Below are 20,862 nucleotides of genomic sequence, written 5' to 3' on the forward strand. Positions count from 1 at the left end.
TCATTCATCCATTTCTGAATTTGAGCATAAGATTGACTTTGTTTTTGTACGAGTTCAATTGCATCAGTATCACTGTATTTCATTGTTTATTCTTTATACGTAGTGAGCTTGGTTCTAATTCGTTGAACGAGACAACACTGCAGTGTGGTGCATTCCGATGTCTTGGGAATCTGCAAAACTTGTAGGTTTTCCCTTGGGATTTCATTTTAAAGTTTAGTCCTTTCACATAAATGACTTAACTCTTTAAGCACATAGAGAATTATACGAAACTGTTGTACTCTGCGTCTCCTTGAATGTAATACATGTCTTTGCAAATTGCATAATTTGAATCAATCGTCTTGCATATCAAAAATATCTATTTGTTTAATATTATGACAGTAAAATTGATATGTATTCTTTCAGACGTCTTGCTAGTAATCACATTCAGTACCTACCAGTATCAACGTACGATGACGTATATCCACCAGTTGTCCGGGAATTGTAAGTACAGCAACTGCGAGATATTTGTCTGTGTTGATTTGTTATGCTATACCTTGATATCTAAACCACTCACTTCTTGTTGATCGGGTTCCTAATGTTGAGACTCTAGATACTTTTATTCCGTTATGATCTTTTGCGATTTGTCATCTTAATTCTTAATTGAATTTTAGGTATAATTTACAGTTGGGTTGCAGCAGCATCAATGTGAAGTCATCCAGTCTGCCAGTCTTCAAACTACATGAGCCATACCAGAACATGAATATACTTAGTTGCAAATCTATTCAAGCGGTTATAACAATCTGACTGCGCGCACACTGTCGCGGAATACTATAATCAGTGCACTGAATGATTCATATTGTTGTATTACTAGGAACCTTGGATCTAACCGGCTTACCTTCCTGTTGGAGGGAACCTTTAGTAACCTGACGTCTCTGTTGAATCTGTAAGTAATACATTACCATTTACCGTACATCACCTTAAACAAATGGGTGTCAAAAAGTATGATTCTTTTCTTTGTCTGAGCTGCCTTTCGTGTGTTTCGGTCGGAATACCTCCCAATCGGCTCTGTATTCTTTAGTTGTGCATTTGAATATTTCGTCACCACTTTGATTTGATCTCATTCAACTATTGAAGAAGAACAATCATTTACAGTAATATGAATGTCTATTTCTACAATGCAGAATCCTGAACTCTAATAGAATCATCACAGTGGAAGACGGAACATTTCCAGACCAGATCGGTACCATGTAAGTTTTGTATGACTGTCTAATATGTTAGGTTCTTCTGGTAATCATCTTATCGTACATACATTTCCTACGATATGTTATTGTTGTAGTCTCTACTGTCACCAATTCTGATGTAGGCACAGAGATATCTGCAGAGATATATAGTTGCCTTGTTAATCCCTATCAAGTACCAAAGTAGTTCAGTAAAAACATGAAATATTTCATCTTTCCTCAGACACCTTCAGAACAATATGTATTTTGACTTTCGTCATCAAAATCCATTCAACAACCTGACGCAGCTACGGGGTATTGCTTTGGATAACAACGCCATCACAGATATCCCGGAAACTGCATTGTATGGACTGGGAAATCTAGTCGGATTGTAGGTGTCCCTGTTATCTATATAACATATTCAACTTATTAGATGAAACAACATCCAAACTGAGATGAATGTAATTACTCATGGGATAGTATTAATAAACTATTTTCTGTGAATGCATACTTAGCGATGAAGGGTGTGGTGTGATCGTCTTCATTGTGCCACTTAATGGGCATTTAATTGAAGACAGTAACCATACACCACTGTAAGGACATAAGCCATGTAGAATTTATATCTAGTGAATGTGACATTTCCTGACAAATCAATGATTTTGCACGAAATAAGACAATAAAGTATACAAATTATCCAAATGCACAGCCCTGAATATCATTCACCTGAGCTGCAAATAAGTACATTTTCCACACCACATGTTCCATGCTAGCCTCTCTAACCATGCTTCTTTTCAGGACCTTAAGTTACAACAAATTAGGCTGGATAAGGAAGGACGCCTTGAAGGATTGCATCAGTTTAGAGACAATGTAAGTAGTCAATGATTCTTGTTCGTTCAGTTTAATGATCAAATAATGGCTGTTGTAAAAATATTGGTCACAAACTTGGTTAACATTGCCATCATGTCTTCTTCCGAATCTCTCAAGAAATAAATTCATTTCTTCCGTTTAGAAATCTCGACCACAACGAGATCGGGTATGTCGAGGAAGGGACCTTTGAACAGCTTCCGGACTTCAGTCACGTGTAAGCACATTTTTCACTGCACTATTTGAGCAATATGCTCTAATGATAGAAACTTACCTCACCGGAGAGTTTTTTAAGACTTAAAATTCAGTTACTGACCTATTCATTCCAACTATCCACGTTTTCTTGCAGACAACTGAATGACAACGACCTGACAGATCTTTCGAACATTGGGGATTACCACACGATCACCGGCAACGATCTGTGCGTACTTACATTTGGGCCATAAGTTTGCATTTTCATGCAGTTGCATTCATTAACAAATAATGTAAATCAAAAATGGTTTAAATAGTTGATTAACAGGTTGATAAGCATTTTTTCTTGTATTTCGATCAGTGCAAACTAAGTCATGAACATCTTACTGATTGTACATGTTTTAAGAAGGACAAAGTCAGCTACGCTGCATCTAAACATATTATTACTCCACCTTTTCAGCACCTTTCAAAACAACAGGATAACTGCGATCCGCAACCACACGTTTAAGGAAATTAGCATAGATATCTTGTACGTATATCATTCAATTTTCCATACAATGCATAGATTTTCCAATAGTACAATTACTTTAAGTTTTAATATTCGACAAGAAACTGCATTAACTGTCATCAGCTGTAGATTGTTCTCTATTTTCAATTACTTGTAGTGCATACTTAAACACAGGGTGTGTGTACCATGAGTTTCAGTCTACATATTACAAAACAGACTTGAGGTAGAATTCATAAACGTATTTGTTTAATTCTTCATGCCAGGAACCTTGAAAGCAACTCCATTTCTATCATAGAGGAATACGCCTTCGACGATGTTGCAACATCAATGATGTAAGTATCCCCGTTTGTTTTTACATTTTCTACTACAACTGAGTGTGAAGTAACGTTTTTAGATTTCAAAAAAGGACAATAGAAAGTCGAAAGTTACTTTCGTAGTAGGGAGGTGGTGTGTTCCAGTTAAAACCATTGGCTCACCGTTAAATAAGTCACACGGGGTTAATATGTGTTGCTGTATGTTCTTACAGAGATCTGGATAACAACCCTACAAAGATTGTGGAGTCGTATGCCTTCAACATAATACGGTGTTTGTTGTACGACGGATTGTGAGTACTTCGTCTTGCAGTATGTTGCTTAAGCTTTCAAGCATAATTAGACTTAAACTTGACTTGATAAAAAGAAGCATCATCTATGAATGAATGGAAATGGTTTGGTTCCAATTCTTACATCTTTAGAACAGATTCATATCATACAAAATACCTTTACTAATAATTAAAAGAAGACAAAACGATAAAACCAGATAAATAAACGTCATTACAATAGGTAGATATGTCTTTCCTGGTTATCAACGTGTAAGACGACTAATGAGTTTGCTGACCATGTCACTTCTTGTATCTGTTTACTTAATATGCAGGTCCTTTAAGAATGCTGAATTCGAGTTGCTGAACTCTTACGTATTCAACGACATGCAAGTCAGATATCTGTAAGTGGTAATTTGAATTACGCACCGACGGTAGAATATGTTTTGTAAAAATGCCTCGTAATTTGCATATACAAATGTATTGCGACATAAAAACTGATAATGGTTTGCCCCATTACATTTCATCTCCACCAGGTACCTTGATGGTGGGGCAATAACGGAAATAGCACCCTACGCTTTCAACGAAGTCAACGTTGAGTACACACTGTAAGTTTTTAATTTTTTCAGTCCTGCAATCTAATTATTATATTCATTGATGATCTGCGATCATGACAAATTTGAGAGATTCTACATCTGAAATGTCTTATGTGTAAAGAAAATCCCATCGTAATTATGTAATAATTTTGCTTTCAGCGATTTGCAGAATAACAGGATATCGTCTATAAGAGGACACGCTTTCCATACGGTTACCAGTCGATACATGTAAGCATGAAGTTTCATCTCTATCTATCTAATAGTATCTATCTATCTATCTATCTATCTTTCTATCTATCTATCTAAATCTATCTCTATCTATCCATCTCTCTCTCTCTCTCTCTCTCTCTCTCTCTCTCTCTCTCTCTCTCTCTCTCTCTATATATATATATATATATATATATATATATATATATATATATATATGCATGTATAGCTATGTAATTCCATGTGCATAGCTTGATTTATTTCTTAAACTACAAAGCAGTCCCGACAACTATCAAAGTCTTTCAGACAACACTTCTGAAGGCATTATTTCAACAATCGTTCTCGTATCTAGTAAAAAAAAGTATTCAAATTTGTACATAATACGATAATGTTTGATCGCTTCAATGGCTGTACCCAAATCCAGATTATTCTGTTGCAGCGATTTCCAGGGCAACCCTGTCTCAACTATTGAATCTTATGCTTTTGATGACGTCACCGTCTCCCATAATCAGTAAGTTATTAAAAAATACTTTGTAGCTATTTCTCATTAATGCATTTTCAACCTTATCAATATATCCAATCATTTTGCAAATTTGATACAACTTTGACATTCCGACAAAATACTGCTTTTATGGCGTAGCTGTTATGTTTTGTGTACATGAAAGTCTGTGACAAAAATGTTCATTCTATGACTTGAAATTTACCCCGGCTAAAAATATGTATCTGCGTCTGAAAACATTTCTGGGCATCAGAGCTAGTAAATCGATACAACAGCATTAAGCATGTGATCCAGGTTCTGTCAGTAATGGCAAGTAACAGATAAAGTAAATGGTTACACCAAAATTTAGCAACATTTAACTACACGAATAACTTTGTGATTCTAGATTTTTTTTCATTTGAACATGCCCTCATATCATATTCCTTTCACAGAGATCCAAGTTACATATATCTAAGTAACATGGACTTCACTGTGGTACCACCACGCACATTTAACCAAGTTACAGCCGACAATCTGTAAGTAACACAGACAGTTCTATTTTTGTATGAAATCAACACAATGTGCAAAGCATGTGAACTGAATTGTTTCATAGGAAAAAACATCATTCGGCATTATGCACCGGCAGATATTTGATATTGATACATAGATTCAAATAATATCTGTTGAAAAATTAACTTAATAATGGCCATGTTAACGTATCAATTGTTCCAAGGGTTATGAGTGGAAACACCCAGCTGACGTCGATAGAGGAAGAAGCCTTCGATGTAACTATCACCGACAAACTGTAAGTTTCCAGATTCAACTTAAATGTAGCTTAAATGCAGGTCATTACAGCTTACATATGAATGAATTAACTTTATTGCTCAACAATCGCACATGGCACAATGTATGGCACTAGAAGGCTCACATAGGATACCGTCATTTCCCTCGGTAAAAGCCCTTTCATCATAATTAGTATGTATATAACTGTGACAATTTTTGCATTGTACGTTGTTTTTGTACTCAAGGAAGATTCCCTACTTACTTGTTGATTACATGATAGTTAATTGAGGAAAAAAGTACCAAGTCACAGCCAAGAGCTACATGCATTCATATGCCCTGCGGTGTGTAGTTTCTTTTGTACCATGTGTGTACCTAATGTGGTCAAATCTATACAATTTCAACAAAGACATTCTACATTGAGATGATTATGTCCATATTTTCGATTGACAGCGATCTATCAAGCAACGCTATTAAGGTGGTGAGAGGCAGAATCTTCAGTAACGTATCAGTCGTCAAGGAGCTGTGAGTTAATTTTTTTCCCCTTGTACTCTTGAGATTTCAAAACGTTTTACAAAGACCATTTTTCATTGCTTTAGCTTTCAATATTTCTCGGCTAAACGTAACATTCTTTTCCAGGCACCTCGAGAACAACTTGATCTACTACATTGACCCTGATGCATTCGACGGCGTGACCCTTACCTCTATGTAAGTACACCTTACCTCTAATTTATACAATCGCCTTTAGGATTAAGACAATTGCAACTATTCGAACTGCTAAAATGTAGCGATGCTGATGCTTTTCACGATTTAGACCGAAGCAGCTTTAAATAGCTTTAAACGCTAGACAATGGTATCTGAACTTTAAGCACACGTAACACATGTTACTTTTTTTCTAAGGCATTGACTTTTTTGCTTGTTTTTGTTTTGTTTTCAGCAACCTCGACAATAACACATTGTTGACAATAGATTCTAATCTGCTCAGGACACAAGGAAGTCTCAAAAACTTGTGAGTCTGATATTCTATTCTTTTACACTCAGTATTTATGTATTTGTATATTTCGATATACATAAAGCACTCTATAACTTGATTTCTCCTGGTCATACGAAATTATATGTTAATGAATCATCTACCTCTGTTTGCCTACTTTCAGGTCCATGGCAAATAACCGGCTTAAAGAGATTCCAAATGGTTTCCTAACATCTCTCGTGCAGCTTGGAACCCTGTGAGTTTACTGTTCTTACTTGACGTACCTGAGACTGTGGACCACATTCCATATTTGTTTCTATCCTACATTTGTACATGCATTATCTACAATGTTGCATTTTATCATTTTACAGATCTCTGTCAGGGAATCTGATTGAAATGATTGAGTCAACGACCTTCGACAATCTAGCAAATCTTGAAGAACTGTAAGCCTTGACATACTATGAAACCATTGTGGAAATATTGTTGTTTAAGTCTGTATCATTTGATGTAACTATACGCAAAGCCGCCTTACCGTCGTTTCCATAATGGCCATGTCAGGAGACAAGACTATTTCCTTTATTCTTAATTCTTTTATCCAAGCTTGACATGTTATTGGGTGAAGAGTAGATACAATCTTGCAAGCCAATCATTTTCATTTTTCATTGGTCGGCTGCTACGCAAGCCAATATATCTCATTAGTACATAAAAGAGCTACTCTTCTATGATAGCTTATCCAAGAAAGAGTTATGATAAGACTACATCTATATTCATTTCTTTTTGGAGTAGGTCATGGTCTTTTATTCAAAGTTGAAGTCTCTATATTGAGTTTTACTTTACGTGTGTATACATTCATTGTACTCCCTTGTACATCAACGTATTTCTTATTGCTGCCATACTGATACCAATCCCTTTGTGACTATTTCAGGGATTTATCCAACAATACAATCCAGTTCCTAGCAGACGGTGTCTTTGACGGTATCAACAACAGCACACAAATCACGATGTAAGGAATCTGAAACCCTAATACCTACTGTAGCTAGCTGCTATCAAGACAAAATGCTTGGCTTTTTTGTTGTTGTAAACATCGTTACGTCAGATTTAACCATCGTAGCAGCTCTATAGCTGCTATCAAGATAGAACTGCACTTGAATGTTTGGCTCTGTTCATTGTAAAAGCATAATGGGATACCAGTTCACGCAGTGCGTGCAGAATCATTTTCAATCGTTTCTTTCAATATACATACATGTATCTATACAGCATACTTTAAGCGCTATGACGTGCGGTAATACATGTTTTCCAGCGACCTGAGTGGCAACCCTCTAGCTTGCAGTTGCTCTATGGTTACTATGATGGCGAACCTAGGAAACCTTACTACCATCACTGGGGGTGAATGCGCTACTCCTGCCCAGGCAGTTGGGGTGTCCTTTGCTTCCTCACAGAGAAATACCAGCGATAACTATTTCCTATCCGTGTGCCCGGAGACATTCGTTTGTGGTGAGTGAAGAATCTATGAAATGTTGACTGCATCATCCAGAGTTTGTTTCCCTTTTTTAAATCCCAATTGTACTGCGATTATCGAATACTGCCCTTTCTCCGTACGCAATTTATTAGCTGATACGACATTAACCAATACGGATGGATACTTAACATCTTCTAACCAACATAAGCCAGAAATAATTCACCGAATTTTCGGCCATGTCCATCGGGTTTCTTTTGGAAATTGACTAACTTTCCTGGTGCTTACTAGACTTAGTGAAAGTATGTGCCGTGATACCTAAATATATTTTAATCTTACAGAGCCGGAGAATGTGCAAGCAGTAGCTTCAGGTCAGAATGAAATCACAGTGTCCTGGACACCCCCAACCAGTCCGTACTCCTCCCATCCCGACTTCGAGACGTATACATCTGGATGTAATGACACAGTGACCAACAGTAGCATCTGGTGGGTGAACCTTTACAGCAGTCTGGTGTTGAATCTCACAAACCTCTTGTGTATATATCTGCGGTGGTATGCCATTGCATTATCTGTAGTCAATCAATCCACAGTATTAGCTATAGAAAACAAACTGCAGTGTGTTTTGCGACATTTCTAGGACGTATGATGTCAACTGCACCAGTAGCGATGCCCCGGACATCGCCGTTGACGGAGTCACGAACTCTTCGGTCGTGTTCGGTGGTGCTGACGATGTCAGGGCCGGTACAGACTACGTGTGCACCGTGGTTCTGAACAACAACGGAAGCTACAGTGCAGTTAGGTGGCCAGAGGCAGTCACGACTCTAGAGGACCTAGGTACCTGTTCCTTGAATATGTTCTCAAATTTTTGAAATAATCACAGTAATACATTATATCTAATTGCTAGTCATCAGGCCTTTTTACTAACTTAATTGTGCTTATTACAGTAAAGTTAGACAGAGTGGGCCATAGATAATCATCTTAACAAAATAATGCATGAATCCACCCATCCACTACTTAATGCAAGAAACTAATGTGGACACCCTCATCATCATTATCTACTAGCTATATAGTTCGTCGTCTGCATAACGTATATTACCTTACCTTACTATAGCGTTTTAAACAAGGGCTCTGAAAAAGGTACCTTAACGACACACTATTTTGCCTTTTCCCTGCTCAGTATCCGTGAATGTAACAACGTCAAATGTAACGGACGACCTAGACTTGCCCATCACGTACTACGACTTCAGCGTGAACCACCCGGACTTTGACGGGACCAGGCAAGGAGACTTGGGAGAACCGATCTACGTCAACAGTCCATTTGGGGCATTTCTGGCTCTTTCGGGTCAGTAGAAGCAATCTATATCTATGACATTGTCCATAAGAAAGGTATCAAGGAATACACATCATTGTATTCAAAGCACCCCAAAGTATGTATAGCTGATGCATTCTTTGACTACTTACTTGTATTGGAAGTCAGCATGGAGACAATTTTCAACCTACTTCTTGTTCGCTGTCTCATGTAACGTCCTTAGTAATTACGCATAATCTACAGTTGCTCGGTCTTGTTTTAAACATGTTTCTCTCGCTTTAACAGACAACCCCGCCACAGACTCCATTTCTCAATGGTTCGCGTCTGTCCCAAACGTGAACTACGTTCGTGAAGCGACACTGACACTGGAGAAGCAGAATGATACAGATACCTACAGGTACACTACATGTAGTTTCTTTATGTATCATCCGTAAGGTAAGTAACATGCATTCCTGAATGTATGTCTATCTCATCTTTTAGAAAACTATAGTCATTTGGTTTATGATGCAGTTGTTGCTATTATCCCTATCCCCAGGTATTACAGCGACAGCCTCTTTCCTATGGACGGGCTGGGATACAGGTCGGAGCAACAGAGAGACTGCAGCAACGTACTCCACAACTTTGGGTTCGTGTTTTCATTACCTAATATCAATAGTGCATTTATCGTCTTCATTAATGATACAGTGTTATTACTAGCAGAGATCATCGCATACAATGAACAGCACATACCTAAGAGAGCAATATTAGTCATGTGTACAAGTAACAGTAGCATTTTAACGTTAGCTTTTAAAGACAGTTCATACAGAAGCTGTGTATGGACATGTCACAATAATTAAAACGAAATTCATCGTGGCTAATTTTTCAATTACCAAAGCAATTTCTTAGGAGAAGTCTTACAAAAGTTTGGTCTGTGATTTCATTTGCCGCTCACTTTGTTATATAGGTTTACTCTGGCTATTCGTGTCGCCATCACTTACACTGGGAACGAGATCATCACCGTTGGCGGTGGGGACGAGCTCTGGTTGTTTGTTGACAAGCAGAAAATTGTTGACCTACGGCGAGAGAAAGGCGACGGGTCCACAAACACTGCATGTAGGAAAATCAGTCTACTTCCAGCGATGGGAGAAGGTAAGTTGGTTAGAAATCTGTAGAAACGCATTTCTAATTGTCCTTAGACACAAAAGTGTACGTTAAACTGCTGTTATCGACGTTGCTGTTGTTGTTGTTATTGTTGCTGTTATTGTTTGAAAATGGTTTGTTTCATATCGTAGGTGGAGGGAGTATTGTACCTGTTTCCGGAAATGTCACGGGTGGAGAATGTGTTCCGGGAGGAAGCGTTTCGAATGAGACTGTGGCACTGGACTTAATGGTAAGACCAAAGCAAAGGTTGCAATTCCTCTTTTATAATGTATCAAATATATTGTAACAAATAACCGAGATACACAAGTGGAGAAAGACGTAAAATAGATTTCGTACTATAGTATAAAAGACCTGTTAAACACGTAGACACCCATTGTATTCTTTGCCTGACTAGACCAGCTCTTCCACTGGTCAGACCCCTGAATATCGGACAGGTCCGTGGTCTGCTGGTTTCCATTGTTTCCATGGAAAGTGCGAGTTTGTGCAACACAAACGTAACTATGCACTCTTATGCAAACAGTTACTTAAGCAAAGCGGCAGATTACCTTGATGTCTAACTTTCATCGACGCAATGTACCCTTCTTTTCTATTTTCGTATCAACAAGGTCATAACTAATTTTCAAACCCTTTCTTTTCGTCTTCTTTCCCTAGGTTGGAGAAACTTACCACTTTGTCCTGTTCGTCGCTGAGAGAGAGCAATGCGTCTCCTCCTTCTTCCTGGAGATCTCTGGAACGACATTCTCGTCACAGGTGATTGACAGCGCTGCAAACGATGGAGGAAGCAGGAGGAGAAGATCTGCTGACGTCAGCGGATACCCTCTGGACTACGAGACGACCATCAGAGAGGACCTGCATGTCAACGGCACCGTGCAGATAATAGTCGTCACTGACATTTTCTCTGCAGGGCCATCGTACAATGTCTCCATTCTGAGAGGTAAGTACATGTATAGCGACCATTTGGCATTGTTATATAAGTAGTAGAGGCATAGATAATGGTATAGATACTATGCTGGTTTGATTACGTCTTCTTCATGTCCTGTCAACCAAAGCAATAGTATCATTTTTTTTGCAATATTTACCTATGGTGTTTGCCTTAACCTTCTTGATTTACCCTTTTTCCTATAACGTTACAGACCTCTTTATATTACTCTGTAATGTTAGGATAAAATTTCATAGTGTCTGAAGGTTGACCTACGTTTAGCTATTTGTCGTACATTTCATCTAAGACAAAGTGCATCTTGTTTAACACATATTTCCATTATGTACACGCGTACGGTGCTGATATGATTTGTATTTTTAGGAAATGAAGCTCGCCATTTCACGATAAAGGAGGACACCCCTGATAACCGTCTGGCGGCTGCCGCGCCCTCCCCCGCGCCTCTGCCGTGGATGACAGTAGAGGGACTGTCGTTTGTCACCTGTGACGACGAGATACCAACACCGTCACCTGATCCGAATATTGCAGGTGGGTGCTTTCTTGTTTGACTTTTTATAATGACTGTGATATTGAAAATATTGAATTTTAGGTTGTCTAGACTAGAATAAGGATAAGGTAAAAAAGGAAAATGGGAAACAGAATATAATGAAAGTGCACGGAATATCCACGCTCCTCCGCAGCGTCCTAATAAACAGCACTATTCCAACACTGAATGCGTGTACGAGTCTTTTCTGGAATACATTATACGCATGAGCGCTAAGTGGCGCGGCGCCTGGGTTCGTCGCACAGACGGTCCTGGGAAAGAGATCGTATTTTCCGCCAATAGCATGCTGGGAGAAGCAAACTGTCCTGGGAACGTGTTGATTATTGGCGGGGGGAGAATGCCAAACTCCCTTCCGTAGTAAACTCCCTTCCGTGGCTAAATCCCTTCCGTGACATAACTCCCCTTTGTGACGGGGTATCTTAACAGCGCCAACAATAAGGTACTTTGTAAATCTTCGTTTCTCAGAACGTATCACCATTGTACAGCATTTTACCCCCCAAAATCGTCAACTTGCGTCTTGTTTTAGGCCGTGCTAGTTAGAAGAAATAACGGTTAACTGTAGAAGATCGCCCATTCTGGCGTGCACACATAGCTAACTATTCTGAGGATCTGTCAAGAACAAACAAAACAAAAGAAAACAGACAGCTGTGAATTCTAGAAAGTTTATTTTGTTGAGCTTGATCTGACATAAATCTATTTCTAAGCCCACGATTTAAACCTATGGCTTCTCCGGGGCGCTGGGTACGAGCGTGCGGAATATCAATGAACATTTATAAAACAACTCAGTTAACAAATCCTAAACCCATAGAGAGCTTTTACAGGTAGTGACAAACTTAAACAAACGATTAAACGAGAAATAGCATCTGTCATTTTCATCCCAATACCATTAACCATTTTAGGTACGGAATCTTTCGTCGTGACCACAACGACTGTACTGTTGAGCATTGAGACTGAAGTGGATTACGAAGTGGCCCAGGAATACACCCTAATACTAGATGTACAGGACGACGGCGCAATACCACCAAGGACAGGAACAGTGGCAATCAAGGTGTGTGACCCTTATCAAGAGATTGTGGCGCATTTGCCAATCAGGAAAGCGTTGGACAAGACAGAAGACCAAAGAAATGTCTGTCTTCTCAGAAAAAAAGAAAGTCGGTTAAACTGTTGTTACATCAGCCACCATATCAAGCTTGCCATGAATAGTTTTATCTGGTTGGTAAGTCGACGAAACATTTGAGACCGCATCTGTAAGCAGCGACACCTATAGCTACAGTCTCTCAGTCTCTCACATTAGAGTTTTCCAATATTTAGCTCACTGAAAACTGAAGATGAAAGATTTCTCGTCGTCTTTCAAACGCACTGCTGCTCTTTTTTACTCCTACATAGATCCTTATCGAGGACGTGAATGATAATTGTCCCATCCTGGAGGAGACGATGTTTAACATCCACCCTCAGCCTGTCTTAAGAACGACTCCCGTGATGTCTCTCCTGTGGGAGGATAGAGACAGTGGTGACAACGCCAACACGACGTTCCACAGGACGCAGATCAACCAAACGTAAGAACTCACCACCTTTGTTGATGATAGTTCTAGCTTGACAATGTACACATGTATCTGTTAGCTATTTTGCGTTGTGACCTCTACTCAAACTTTGTCACGTTGGTGGTTTTTCTTTCTTTGCAGCATCATTTACGACAGCAGAAACGACAGCACCCTGTTAGAGTTCTACATCATCGTGGTCGACAGAGGGACACCGCCACGCGGGGACATAGCAACGGTTGCCATGACAATAAATGACGCATGTCTCTTTGACAGTTTGGACCAACCAATCACGTACGAGATAACTGTTGATGATGATACAGGAGGAGTGTTGGTTCGTGTGCCGAAGTATTACGTCAAAGAATTTGGTGAGACAAATTTTGTAATATAATATTTTCCTTTTTTTTAAATTTCTATTCTATTTTGATTGGTATTGTTAGTAGTATCATACTTATCATTTTATCGCAATTTGATATTTAGAATGTGGTGCACCACTGGGGATGCAGAGTGCACTGATCTTCTTCACACAAATCACGGCGTCTTCCGCGTATGAATACTACCAGCCGCACTACGGACGACTTCACAACCAGCCCACCAACAACGACACCACCGGCGTGTTCGCACAGGGAAACTGGAAGGCAGAAATTGAAGACACAAACCAATGGCTACAGGTGGGGAAGATTTCGTTTTGTTTGTATTGCATACCCGGTAAACCGCCTGATGGCGTAACACATCAGGTTTGTACTGAACAGTACAAGGATATCCGGACGGTTTTATTTTCAGATTTATATCTATTTTCTAGCAGGTCACTTAACATCATCAGTTTTTATTTTTGCATTGTAGGTATCATTCCTTCAGGAGACAATCGTTACCGGAGTGATATTACAGGGAAGTGCGAATGACGCAGCGTGGGTACAGACGTACTACTTGACATACCTGAGTAACGGAAACGACACATGGAGGACGTATATGGAAGGAGGAGTACAACGGGTAAAGAACTAGGATTTGCATGTTATCATTATACGCCAATGGCGCTCAGTGGTAGAACAGCTAGTACGCTACTATAGTTGATGTTACAAAAGCTTTCGATGCTCAAATAGCTAATAGTGGAAATTAGCAAAGGCTTTCGAGTTTCATATTATAGTAGATTTTGCAAAGGCTTTCGATGCCGATATTGACCTATCTAACCTTTTTTTGTCATACGTCTTACGTTTGTTGCTGTTGCCACTACTAGGAAAAACAATTCAGACACATTGTTTCCTTTAACAGCTATAATGAACAATACAACCAACACTTCATCGTTTGTGTTGAAAAAGTTATACAATACATGGGACTATTAGAATCTGTTTAAGACTGTCTAAATGCTAATGTTTTGCATGATCAGATGAACCACGTGACAACTTATCTATTTGCACAAATTTCTTTAAAGAATTTCACAGGAACTACAGATTCCTCTTCAACGGTGCAACAAGATCTTGCTGACCGTATCACAGTAACTGACATCCGGATCCATCCACTGACGTGGCACGGCAGCATCAGTATGAGGATGGAACTTATCGGATGTACTGAAGAATTGCGATATATACGTAAGTTTCTATTTATTCATGTGTGTTTCGGGTGTTGCTTTTTTCCGTTAATATGTGCATTCTTGTTTCGTTTTAAATTTTCAAACGTCTGTTGTTTATATTAGATTTCACTTTTTATTGTAGCAATTTTACTGGTATGCTTGCACCCTACAAGGCAGATGGTAATCTCAAACATATGTGAAACAATTTCTGTATGAAAGATAGATTGATACACTATTTCACCTTAACACCGACCCGAATATTGGGGAAAAGGCGTTACGTGGTTTAGACACCTTTACTTAGTTTATAGGTGTGTTTTTTCAAGGCTGGGGTTGGCAACACTTATGTATTTTTGCATTGAATACAGGCAACACCCGTTGTGAGCGCTGCCCCACTACCTACTACTGTCTGGGTGACGGCGTGGCCAGGCCGTGCGGACGGTGTGACCCTCCCTCCCCGACCTGTGACCGTTCACCTACCGAGCATTCGTTCGGTGGCGCCTCGGACTGCAGCCCGTGTCCCCCCGGTAGGGTAAGTATTGCGACCCGTTCAGTTTCCGATAAGACGTTTTCATTTTGCCTTACATTGTACCTGTTACCGTCTTTGTGCAATAAACTTTGACTTGACTGGTATTTTTTTTTACTTTTGGTACAGGCATAATTCAAAGTATGCGTAAAAGGGCAGAATAGATATTTTCATTTCAAAATTCTTTTTTCCCTATATTTTACAGATTTGTCAGGAGGGCTATGCTCACAACTGTTCCAGGTACCAGTATGCAGATCCGTGCAATGACACGGTAAGCTTCGTGGATGCTTACGGTTAAAACGAACTTTACACAATAAAAATAGTTAGTAATACACAGAGCAACTGGAGAGCTTTTGTGAAGCAGGCGTTTCAGATAGAATCCATTATCTTTTCCTCACTTACTTATCGCCTACATGTTCAACCTTCATCGACAAAACAAACTTTAGTTAGCAATAATATCCTTCATTGATCTTAGAAGTCATCTAGATAAGTCTTTTGTATTTTCTATGTTACCTGAAAAGCCAATAAATCAATTAGCAGATGGGAAAACCTAGTTTGTAAGTAGCTGAAAATTAACTACATGTATCATTGTTCATTTGATATGAAAGAGCAGGAGCCACGTATAATGACTGAAATGTTGTTTGATCACTAGTACTGTCCTCCTAGCTGCACAGACTGTGAAACTGGGTACGCTTGTCTGTTCGGGAGGAAGACCTTGTGTAGGGCAGGGCTGTATGGAACAGGGCTCACAGGTAAGTTAGTGCTACCTCTGCTTTTTTGTATTTTAATTTGTCTGTTTCTTGGTTGGCTAGTCAGTTGGTTGGTTATCCTTTTTCTATTGAGCAAACTAACGAATACAAAACTGTCTTCCGAAAAATAGATCAATATGTGCCGCGACAAGAGTATTGCTACCCCTTATTCAGACTAGATAACTTTAACAAAGTAACAGTTACTCAAGCAACTGGATAAAATTGGAATTTTTTATTCCGGATTTCATCCAGTTCCTTGAGTAGCTGTTACCTTGCGTATCTAACTACCTGGATTTCTAACCTTCATCGACGTAGATAACATCAAATATAAGTGTTCTTCTTTACCTGTAGATTTCTGTCAGCCGTGTGCGCCAGGCTCATTCAACAACCAGTCGGGCTCGGCTGGGTGTGAGTGTTGCCCGGCAGGGTTCTACAGCACCAGCGGGAAGACTGAGTGTGAGCCCTGCCATCCCTTCACCTGGTCACGGGGAGACTGCAAAGGGTGTGTGGGCTGTAACCCGGGCGAATGTGAGTTATATTCATTTTACCACAAGTTACTTCCATATTATTGTAGTCATAGTTTTTAGAATAGACTAGTTTAGTACTCATTATATTGATTGCCTTGTCACTGTTGCCATACATTGTACCATGTACGATTGTCGAGCAATAAAGTCCATTCATTCATTATTTGAAGAACATCAGGGAACGTCTCTATGCGTGGACTAGCATGTTGCTCTTTTTCTGTTGCAATTTGTATATGTATATCCTCTATGTTGATGCTTTGTCAATATAGGCCAGGTAGTTACTGAGTTGAATAGATAGATCTCTTGGCATAACCTTCAAGGAAGTGCATCCTTCAAGGAAGTGCATCGAGAGTATAATTTACCCATTTCACCACACTGTCGTTCACACACCCAACACTCGTACAAACACGTGCTGAAACAACAGACATTATCTTACGCTTAATTGAACTTGACTAGATAGCTGTGTAAAATACGAATCACCGGTTAAAATCTTGTGCTCGGTCTGCAGGTCCTTGCTTGGATAGTGCACCTTGCTTTGAAGGAGTGACCTGCCAGAACATCGACAGCTCCACCTACCGATGTGGCCCGTGTCCTGCAGGTCTCAGCGGGGACGGCGTCACCTGTGTGGACATAGATGAGGTAATTGTCAAAACTCACAGTTCAATTACTTTCTGTTCATCTTGTTTGATAAGTGTAATAACACTTAATGATAGGCTTATAGTCTTGAGGTCTTTTCAGTCAAACAATGATCTCCTAGAAGTTCAATTTCTTCCCTCTACAGGCTCTGCATACTCACATGTTTTCGTAGTGATTTTTCCAATATCAAGACGGATTCTTTTATCTTTTCATTTTTTATTTTATTCTATTTACAGTGCTCCTTGGCAAGCCCGTGCTTCACCAATGCCACCTGTGAAAACTCTGATCCAGGGTACCAGTGTGGGAAATGCCCAGTAGGCTACACGGGAGAAAGTTCCCATGGATACGGACTGGAGCATGCGCAGAACAGCCCACAGGTATTTTGTGTGTTGTTGTCTCAGTCATTTCGACAATACCACTGCAATCATATTGTAGAAGCCACACTAGTTTAAAAATTCAAGATCTTAACAATTGACAAGTCATACATGGTACTTGTTAACTATTTACTTCTTATGTTGACTTGAAACGTATGCCAAAACAATGTATATCTATCTATCTACAGGTTTGCTTAGACATTGACGAATGTGAAGTTGACAACGGCGGGTGCCACGAGAACGCAGAGTGTATCAACACACCGGTGAGTGACAAAAACGGTATGCTCCTTGTCTTAGTTCTAAGGCGTGAGCAAGGAATCTACTTGGAGGAAAAATGTGTATTTACAAAGCTTCAATCAATTAACTACATCAACCATTTGTCACCGCATAGTGTACTCTTACGTGATTTCCAAACTGACAATGTATTTCTGTCCTCTCAAAAACACGTAATCTTACAATCTTTTTTACACAGGGAAGTTACAGCTGCGGCAACTGTGTCGAAGGTTACATCAGCGACATCTACCTGGGCTGCATCCCGGAAGACTTGTGTCAGCTCGGCAGGCACAACTGTAGCAGCAACGCCACCTGTCTGTCTCTGGGGAACGGCAAGTTCAGATGTGGAGTGAGTTTATATTTTGATTTGCTTGTACGGCTATAAGAGATGAAATGACTACGCACGATTAAACTGCATAAAGATGTACACGTCTAGCCATTTCTTCCTATTGTGCCATAGTTCTGTGTGAGTCAAAACAAATCTTATGGCGTCGAGCGTTTGGAGATTTATGTGGTTTGTATCAAATCTAAAAGAAAACGACACATTGATGCTAAGTGTTACCGTAAATAACCTATGACCTTCCAGACTACGTATTTCCGGTGAAAACATGATTCTGTAACACTTTTTCCATACAGTGTGAGACAGGACAAGGCGGAGACGGCTACCGCTGCAGCAGGGACACAGACCAGGACGGCTGGCCGGACGAACATCTGTCATGCCTCACTAGGAACTGCGCACAGGTTGTACTCACTCTACTTAAATCTGAGACAAAGCTTCCTTTCCTTACTATATCAATATCCTTGCTTATTCATTGATCAGTGTGCAGTTCAGAAGTGACAGGCAATCTTGTATGTGGGATACTAAGTATTAAGTTTTATAGTATGTGCGTACACATATATGAAGCTGTACTAATTTGTACTGCCTGGTCTAAAATGCTAGAGACTGAACTATTTTAACTCTGTCGATGAAGGTTAGACAATCAGGTAACAAAAGACGCAAGGTACATGTAATAGTTACTGGATAGATTTGGAAACGGTCAGGTGTTTCGGGTAGCATCCACTCCTTTTTGTCAGTAACTGAGGGAGTAGGGTACTCACTGACAAAAGGTAATGAATACTACCTGAAACGTCTGACCGGTTCCTAAATCTATCCAGTTGCTTGATTAGTGTCACCTTGCCTACTTTAACTCTGTTCAGGCTCTAACCCAAGATTGTTATACTTCTCTCAGGATAATTGCCCACAGGACCCAAACAGCGGACAGGAGGACAACGATGGGGACACCATGGGTGACGTGTGTGATTCTGATGACGACAACGATGGGCGGATGGATATCGAGGTAATAAGAGAGCAAACTGTCCAACAGAAAATGACCTCAAAATTCGTATCCTTTTAGTAGTCCAGTAGAAAGTTACAGGCACCCAGAATATTGCAAATGTTGGTTTGGGTATTTCTTTATTTGAGTAACTTAGTGTACTGATAAAGAAACGTAGGAAATGAATTTGTAGTAAGAAAAAAAAGTTATGATTAATTTTTGGGGCTGTTTTCAGGACAACTGCATCTTTGTCGCCAACTGGGACCAAGCAGACGCAGACGGAGATGGGTACGGTGACGTATGTGACACGTGTCCCGGCTTAGCCAATCAGGATCAGACCGACACAGACGGAGATGGTATTGGGGACGCCTGTGACAATGATGACGATGGCGACGGTAACAAGCTACTTTGTCCCATCGTAAACTGATGTTTTAAGCATCTACGATACTTACAGATGGTAAAGGCATGGAGAACTTACACAGGTCCATACGTATCGTAACAATGCATCAAATGAACATATGATATAAGAGGTACATAATACCGCATGTCATGTGTATGCATCTAAACAAACGTAAAGGGTACAAGACCAGCCCCCAGAAAGTGCACGGTACTAAAGAATACGAAGTCACCAACACCTTTATCAAACACGATATCACTTTTCACAGGTGTTGATGACGCCACTGACGTGTGCCCACACGTGAACGACACGCAGACTGATACAGACGGTGACGGGGTGGGGGACGCCTGTGATAACTGCCCCACTGTCCACAACCCCAACCAGGAAGATGCCGACATGGACGGGTACGGGGACGCCTGCGATGGAAGCGACAAGTAAGACTTCTAACTAGATTCGCTGTAAAATGAGGTACAGTTTTGTCTACTGCTAGGAGTAAATTGAGTTACCAATAGATCGCCAATGTTTTGACTGGCAGATACTCAAATGTAGAAAAAACAAGCCATCTTGATGATGAGGTTTTGTTATTTAAGCAATGCGCAGCTTTTAAATATGCAAAACAACAACAGATCACCACAGTTCTTTCTTGATGTGTTGCACCGGATTCTGGCCACCTGTAGTGCATGGAGACTTTCTAATATCCCCATGTATGTATTCATGTTTTATAACAGAGATGGCGATGGTGTTGTGAACACAGTTGACAACTGTCCAGATATCACGAACCCTGAACAGACGGACACGGACGATGATGGAATGGGTAAATGAATTTGAGTTCCTTCTCGTGAAATAGCATAAGCCAATACATTAATCGGTTTGCCCGTTGGTAACAATGCATTTGGAGCATGTAGTTGAAGATTGTGTATTTTTATTGTAATTTGGAGCCATCCAATTTATGTATTTGTAATGTATAACTTTGTTAGACCTGATAAAAATTGCCTTCTTTGTCTCCTACCTATAGGTGACGCATGTGATGACGACATTGATAATGACGTCATGCCGAATAATCAGGACAACTGTCCTTATGTGTCAAACACTGGCTGGGATGACGCAGACGGTTAGTGTGCAGTATTTCCAAAATACAAACTACTGACTGTTGATATCACGAAAGCTATTCAAACGTTTGACTTTGCCATCTTTTCAACTTTGATAACTATGCT

The 20,862-nt window shown here is 39.9% G+C and overlaps 1 protein-coding gene across 1 annotated transcript in view; it reads left to right on the plus strand.

Moving 5' to 3' along the window:
- LOC136447184 (uncharacterized) overlaps positions 1-20,862 on the plus strand; it is a 39,698-nt gene that overhangs the window by 12,545 nt on the left and 6,291 nt on the right. Inside the window, exons 18-70 of the mRNA XM_066445883.1 lie at positions 104-181; positions 403-480; positions 851-922; positions 1,161-1,226; positions 1,441-1,587; positions 1,992-2,063; positions 2,206-2,277; positions 2,410-2,481; positions 2,713-2,781; positions 3,024-3,092; positions 3,287-3,364; positions 3,673-3,741; positions 3,874-3,945; positions 4,093-4,161; positions 4,580-4,651; positions 5,071-5,154; positions 5,352-5,423; positions 5,852-5,923; positions 6,038-6,106; positions 6,336-6,407; positions 6,553-6,624; positions 6,740-6,811; positions 7,294-7,371; positions 7,669-7,862; positions 8,166-8,310; positions 8,462-8,658; positions 9,002-9,166; positions 9,419-9,530; positions 9,669-9,758; positions 10,077-10,261; positions 10,405-10,502; positions 10,925-11,207; positions 11,574-11,738; positions 12,654-12,802; positions 13,141-13,310; positions 13,437-13,660; positions 13,773-13,963; positions 14,136-14,282; positions 14,722-14,878; positions 15,225-15,388; positions 15,588-15,653; positions 16,035-16,134; positions 16,483-16,659; positions 17,164-17,294; positions 17,528-17,668; positions 17,854-17,928; positions 18,138-18,287; positions 18,575-18,679; positions 19,168-19,275; positions 19,487-19,646; positions 19,917-20,082; positions 20,377-20,462; positions 20,664-20,759. Coding sequence (XP_066301980.1) covers positions 104-181; positions 403-480; positions 851-922; positions 1,161-1,226; positions 1,441-1,587; positions 1,992-2,063; positions 2,206-2,277; positions 2,410-2,481; positions 2,713-2,781; positions 3,024-3,092; positions 3,287-3,364; positions 3,673-3,741; positions 3,874-3,945; positions 4,093-4,161; positions 4,580-4,651; positions 5,071-5,154; positions 5,352-5,423; positions 5,852-5,923; positions 6,038-6,106; positions 6,336-6,407; positions 6,553-6,624; positions 6,740-6,811; positions 7,294-7,371; positions 7,669-7,862; positions 8,166-8,310; positions 8,462-8,658; positions 9,002-9,166; positions 9,419-9,530; positions 9,669-9,758; positions 10,077-10,261; positions 10,405-10,502; positions 10,925-11,207; positions 11,574-11,738; positions 12,654-12,802; positions 13,141-13,310; positions 13,437-13,660; positions 13,773-13,963; positions 14,136-14,282; positions 14,722-14,878; positions 15,225-15,388; positions 15,588-15,653; positions 16,035-16,134; positions 16,483-16,659; positions 17,164-17,294; positions 17,528-17,668; positions 17,854-17,928; positions 18,138-18,287; positions 18,575-18,679; positions 19,168-19,275; positions 19,487-19,646; positions 19,917-20,082; positions 20,377-20,462; positions 20,664-20,759 — 6,143 coding nt within the window. The remainder of the gene's footprint in view (positions 1-103; positions 182-402; positions 481-850; positions 923-1,160; positions 1,227-1,440; positions 1,588-1,991; positions 2,064-2,205; positions 2,278-2,409; positions 2,482-2,712; positions 2,782-3,023; positions 3,093-3,286; positions 3,365-3,672; positions 3,742-3,873; positions 3,946-4,092; positions 4,162-4,579; positions 4,652-5,070; positions 5,155-5,351; positions 5,424-5,851; positions 5,924-6,037; positions 6,107-6,335; positions 6,408-6,552; positions 6,625-6,739; positions 6,812-7,293; positions 7,372-7,668; positions 7,863-8,165; positions 8,311-8,461; positions 8,659-9,001; positions 9,167-9,418; positions 9,531-9,668; positions 9,759-10,076; positions 10,262-10,404; positions 10,503-10,924; positions 11,208-11,573; positions 11,739-12,653; positions 12,803-13,140; positions 13,311-13,436; positions 13,661-13,772; positions 13,964-14,135; positions 14,283-14,721; positions 14,879-15,224; positions 15,389-15,587; positions 15,654-16,034; positions 16,135-16,482; positions 16,660-17,163; positions 17,295-17,527; positions 17,669-17,853; positions 17,929-18,137; positions 18,288-18,574; positions 18,680-19,167; positions 19,276-19,486; positions 19,647-19,916; positions 20,083-20,376; positions 20,463-20,663; positions 20,760-20,862) is intronic.

The sequence above is a fragment of the Branchiostoma lanceolatum genome, chromosome 13, assembly GCF_035083965.1.
Source record: "Branchiostoma lanceolatum isolate klBraLanc5 chromosome 13, klBraLanc5.hap2, whole genome shotgun sequence".
NCBI lineage: Eukaryota > Metazoa > Chordata > Leptocardii > Amphioxiformes > Branchiostomatidae > Branchiostoma > Branchiostoma lanceolatum.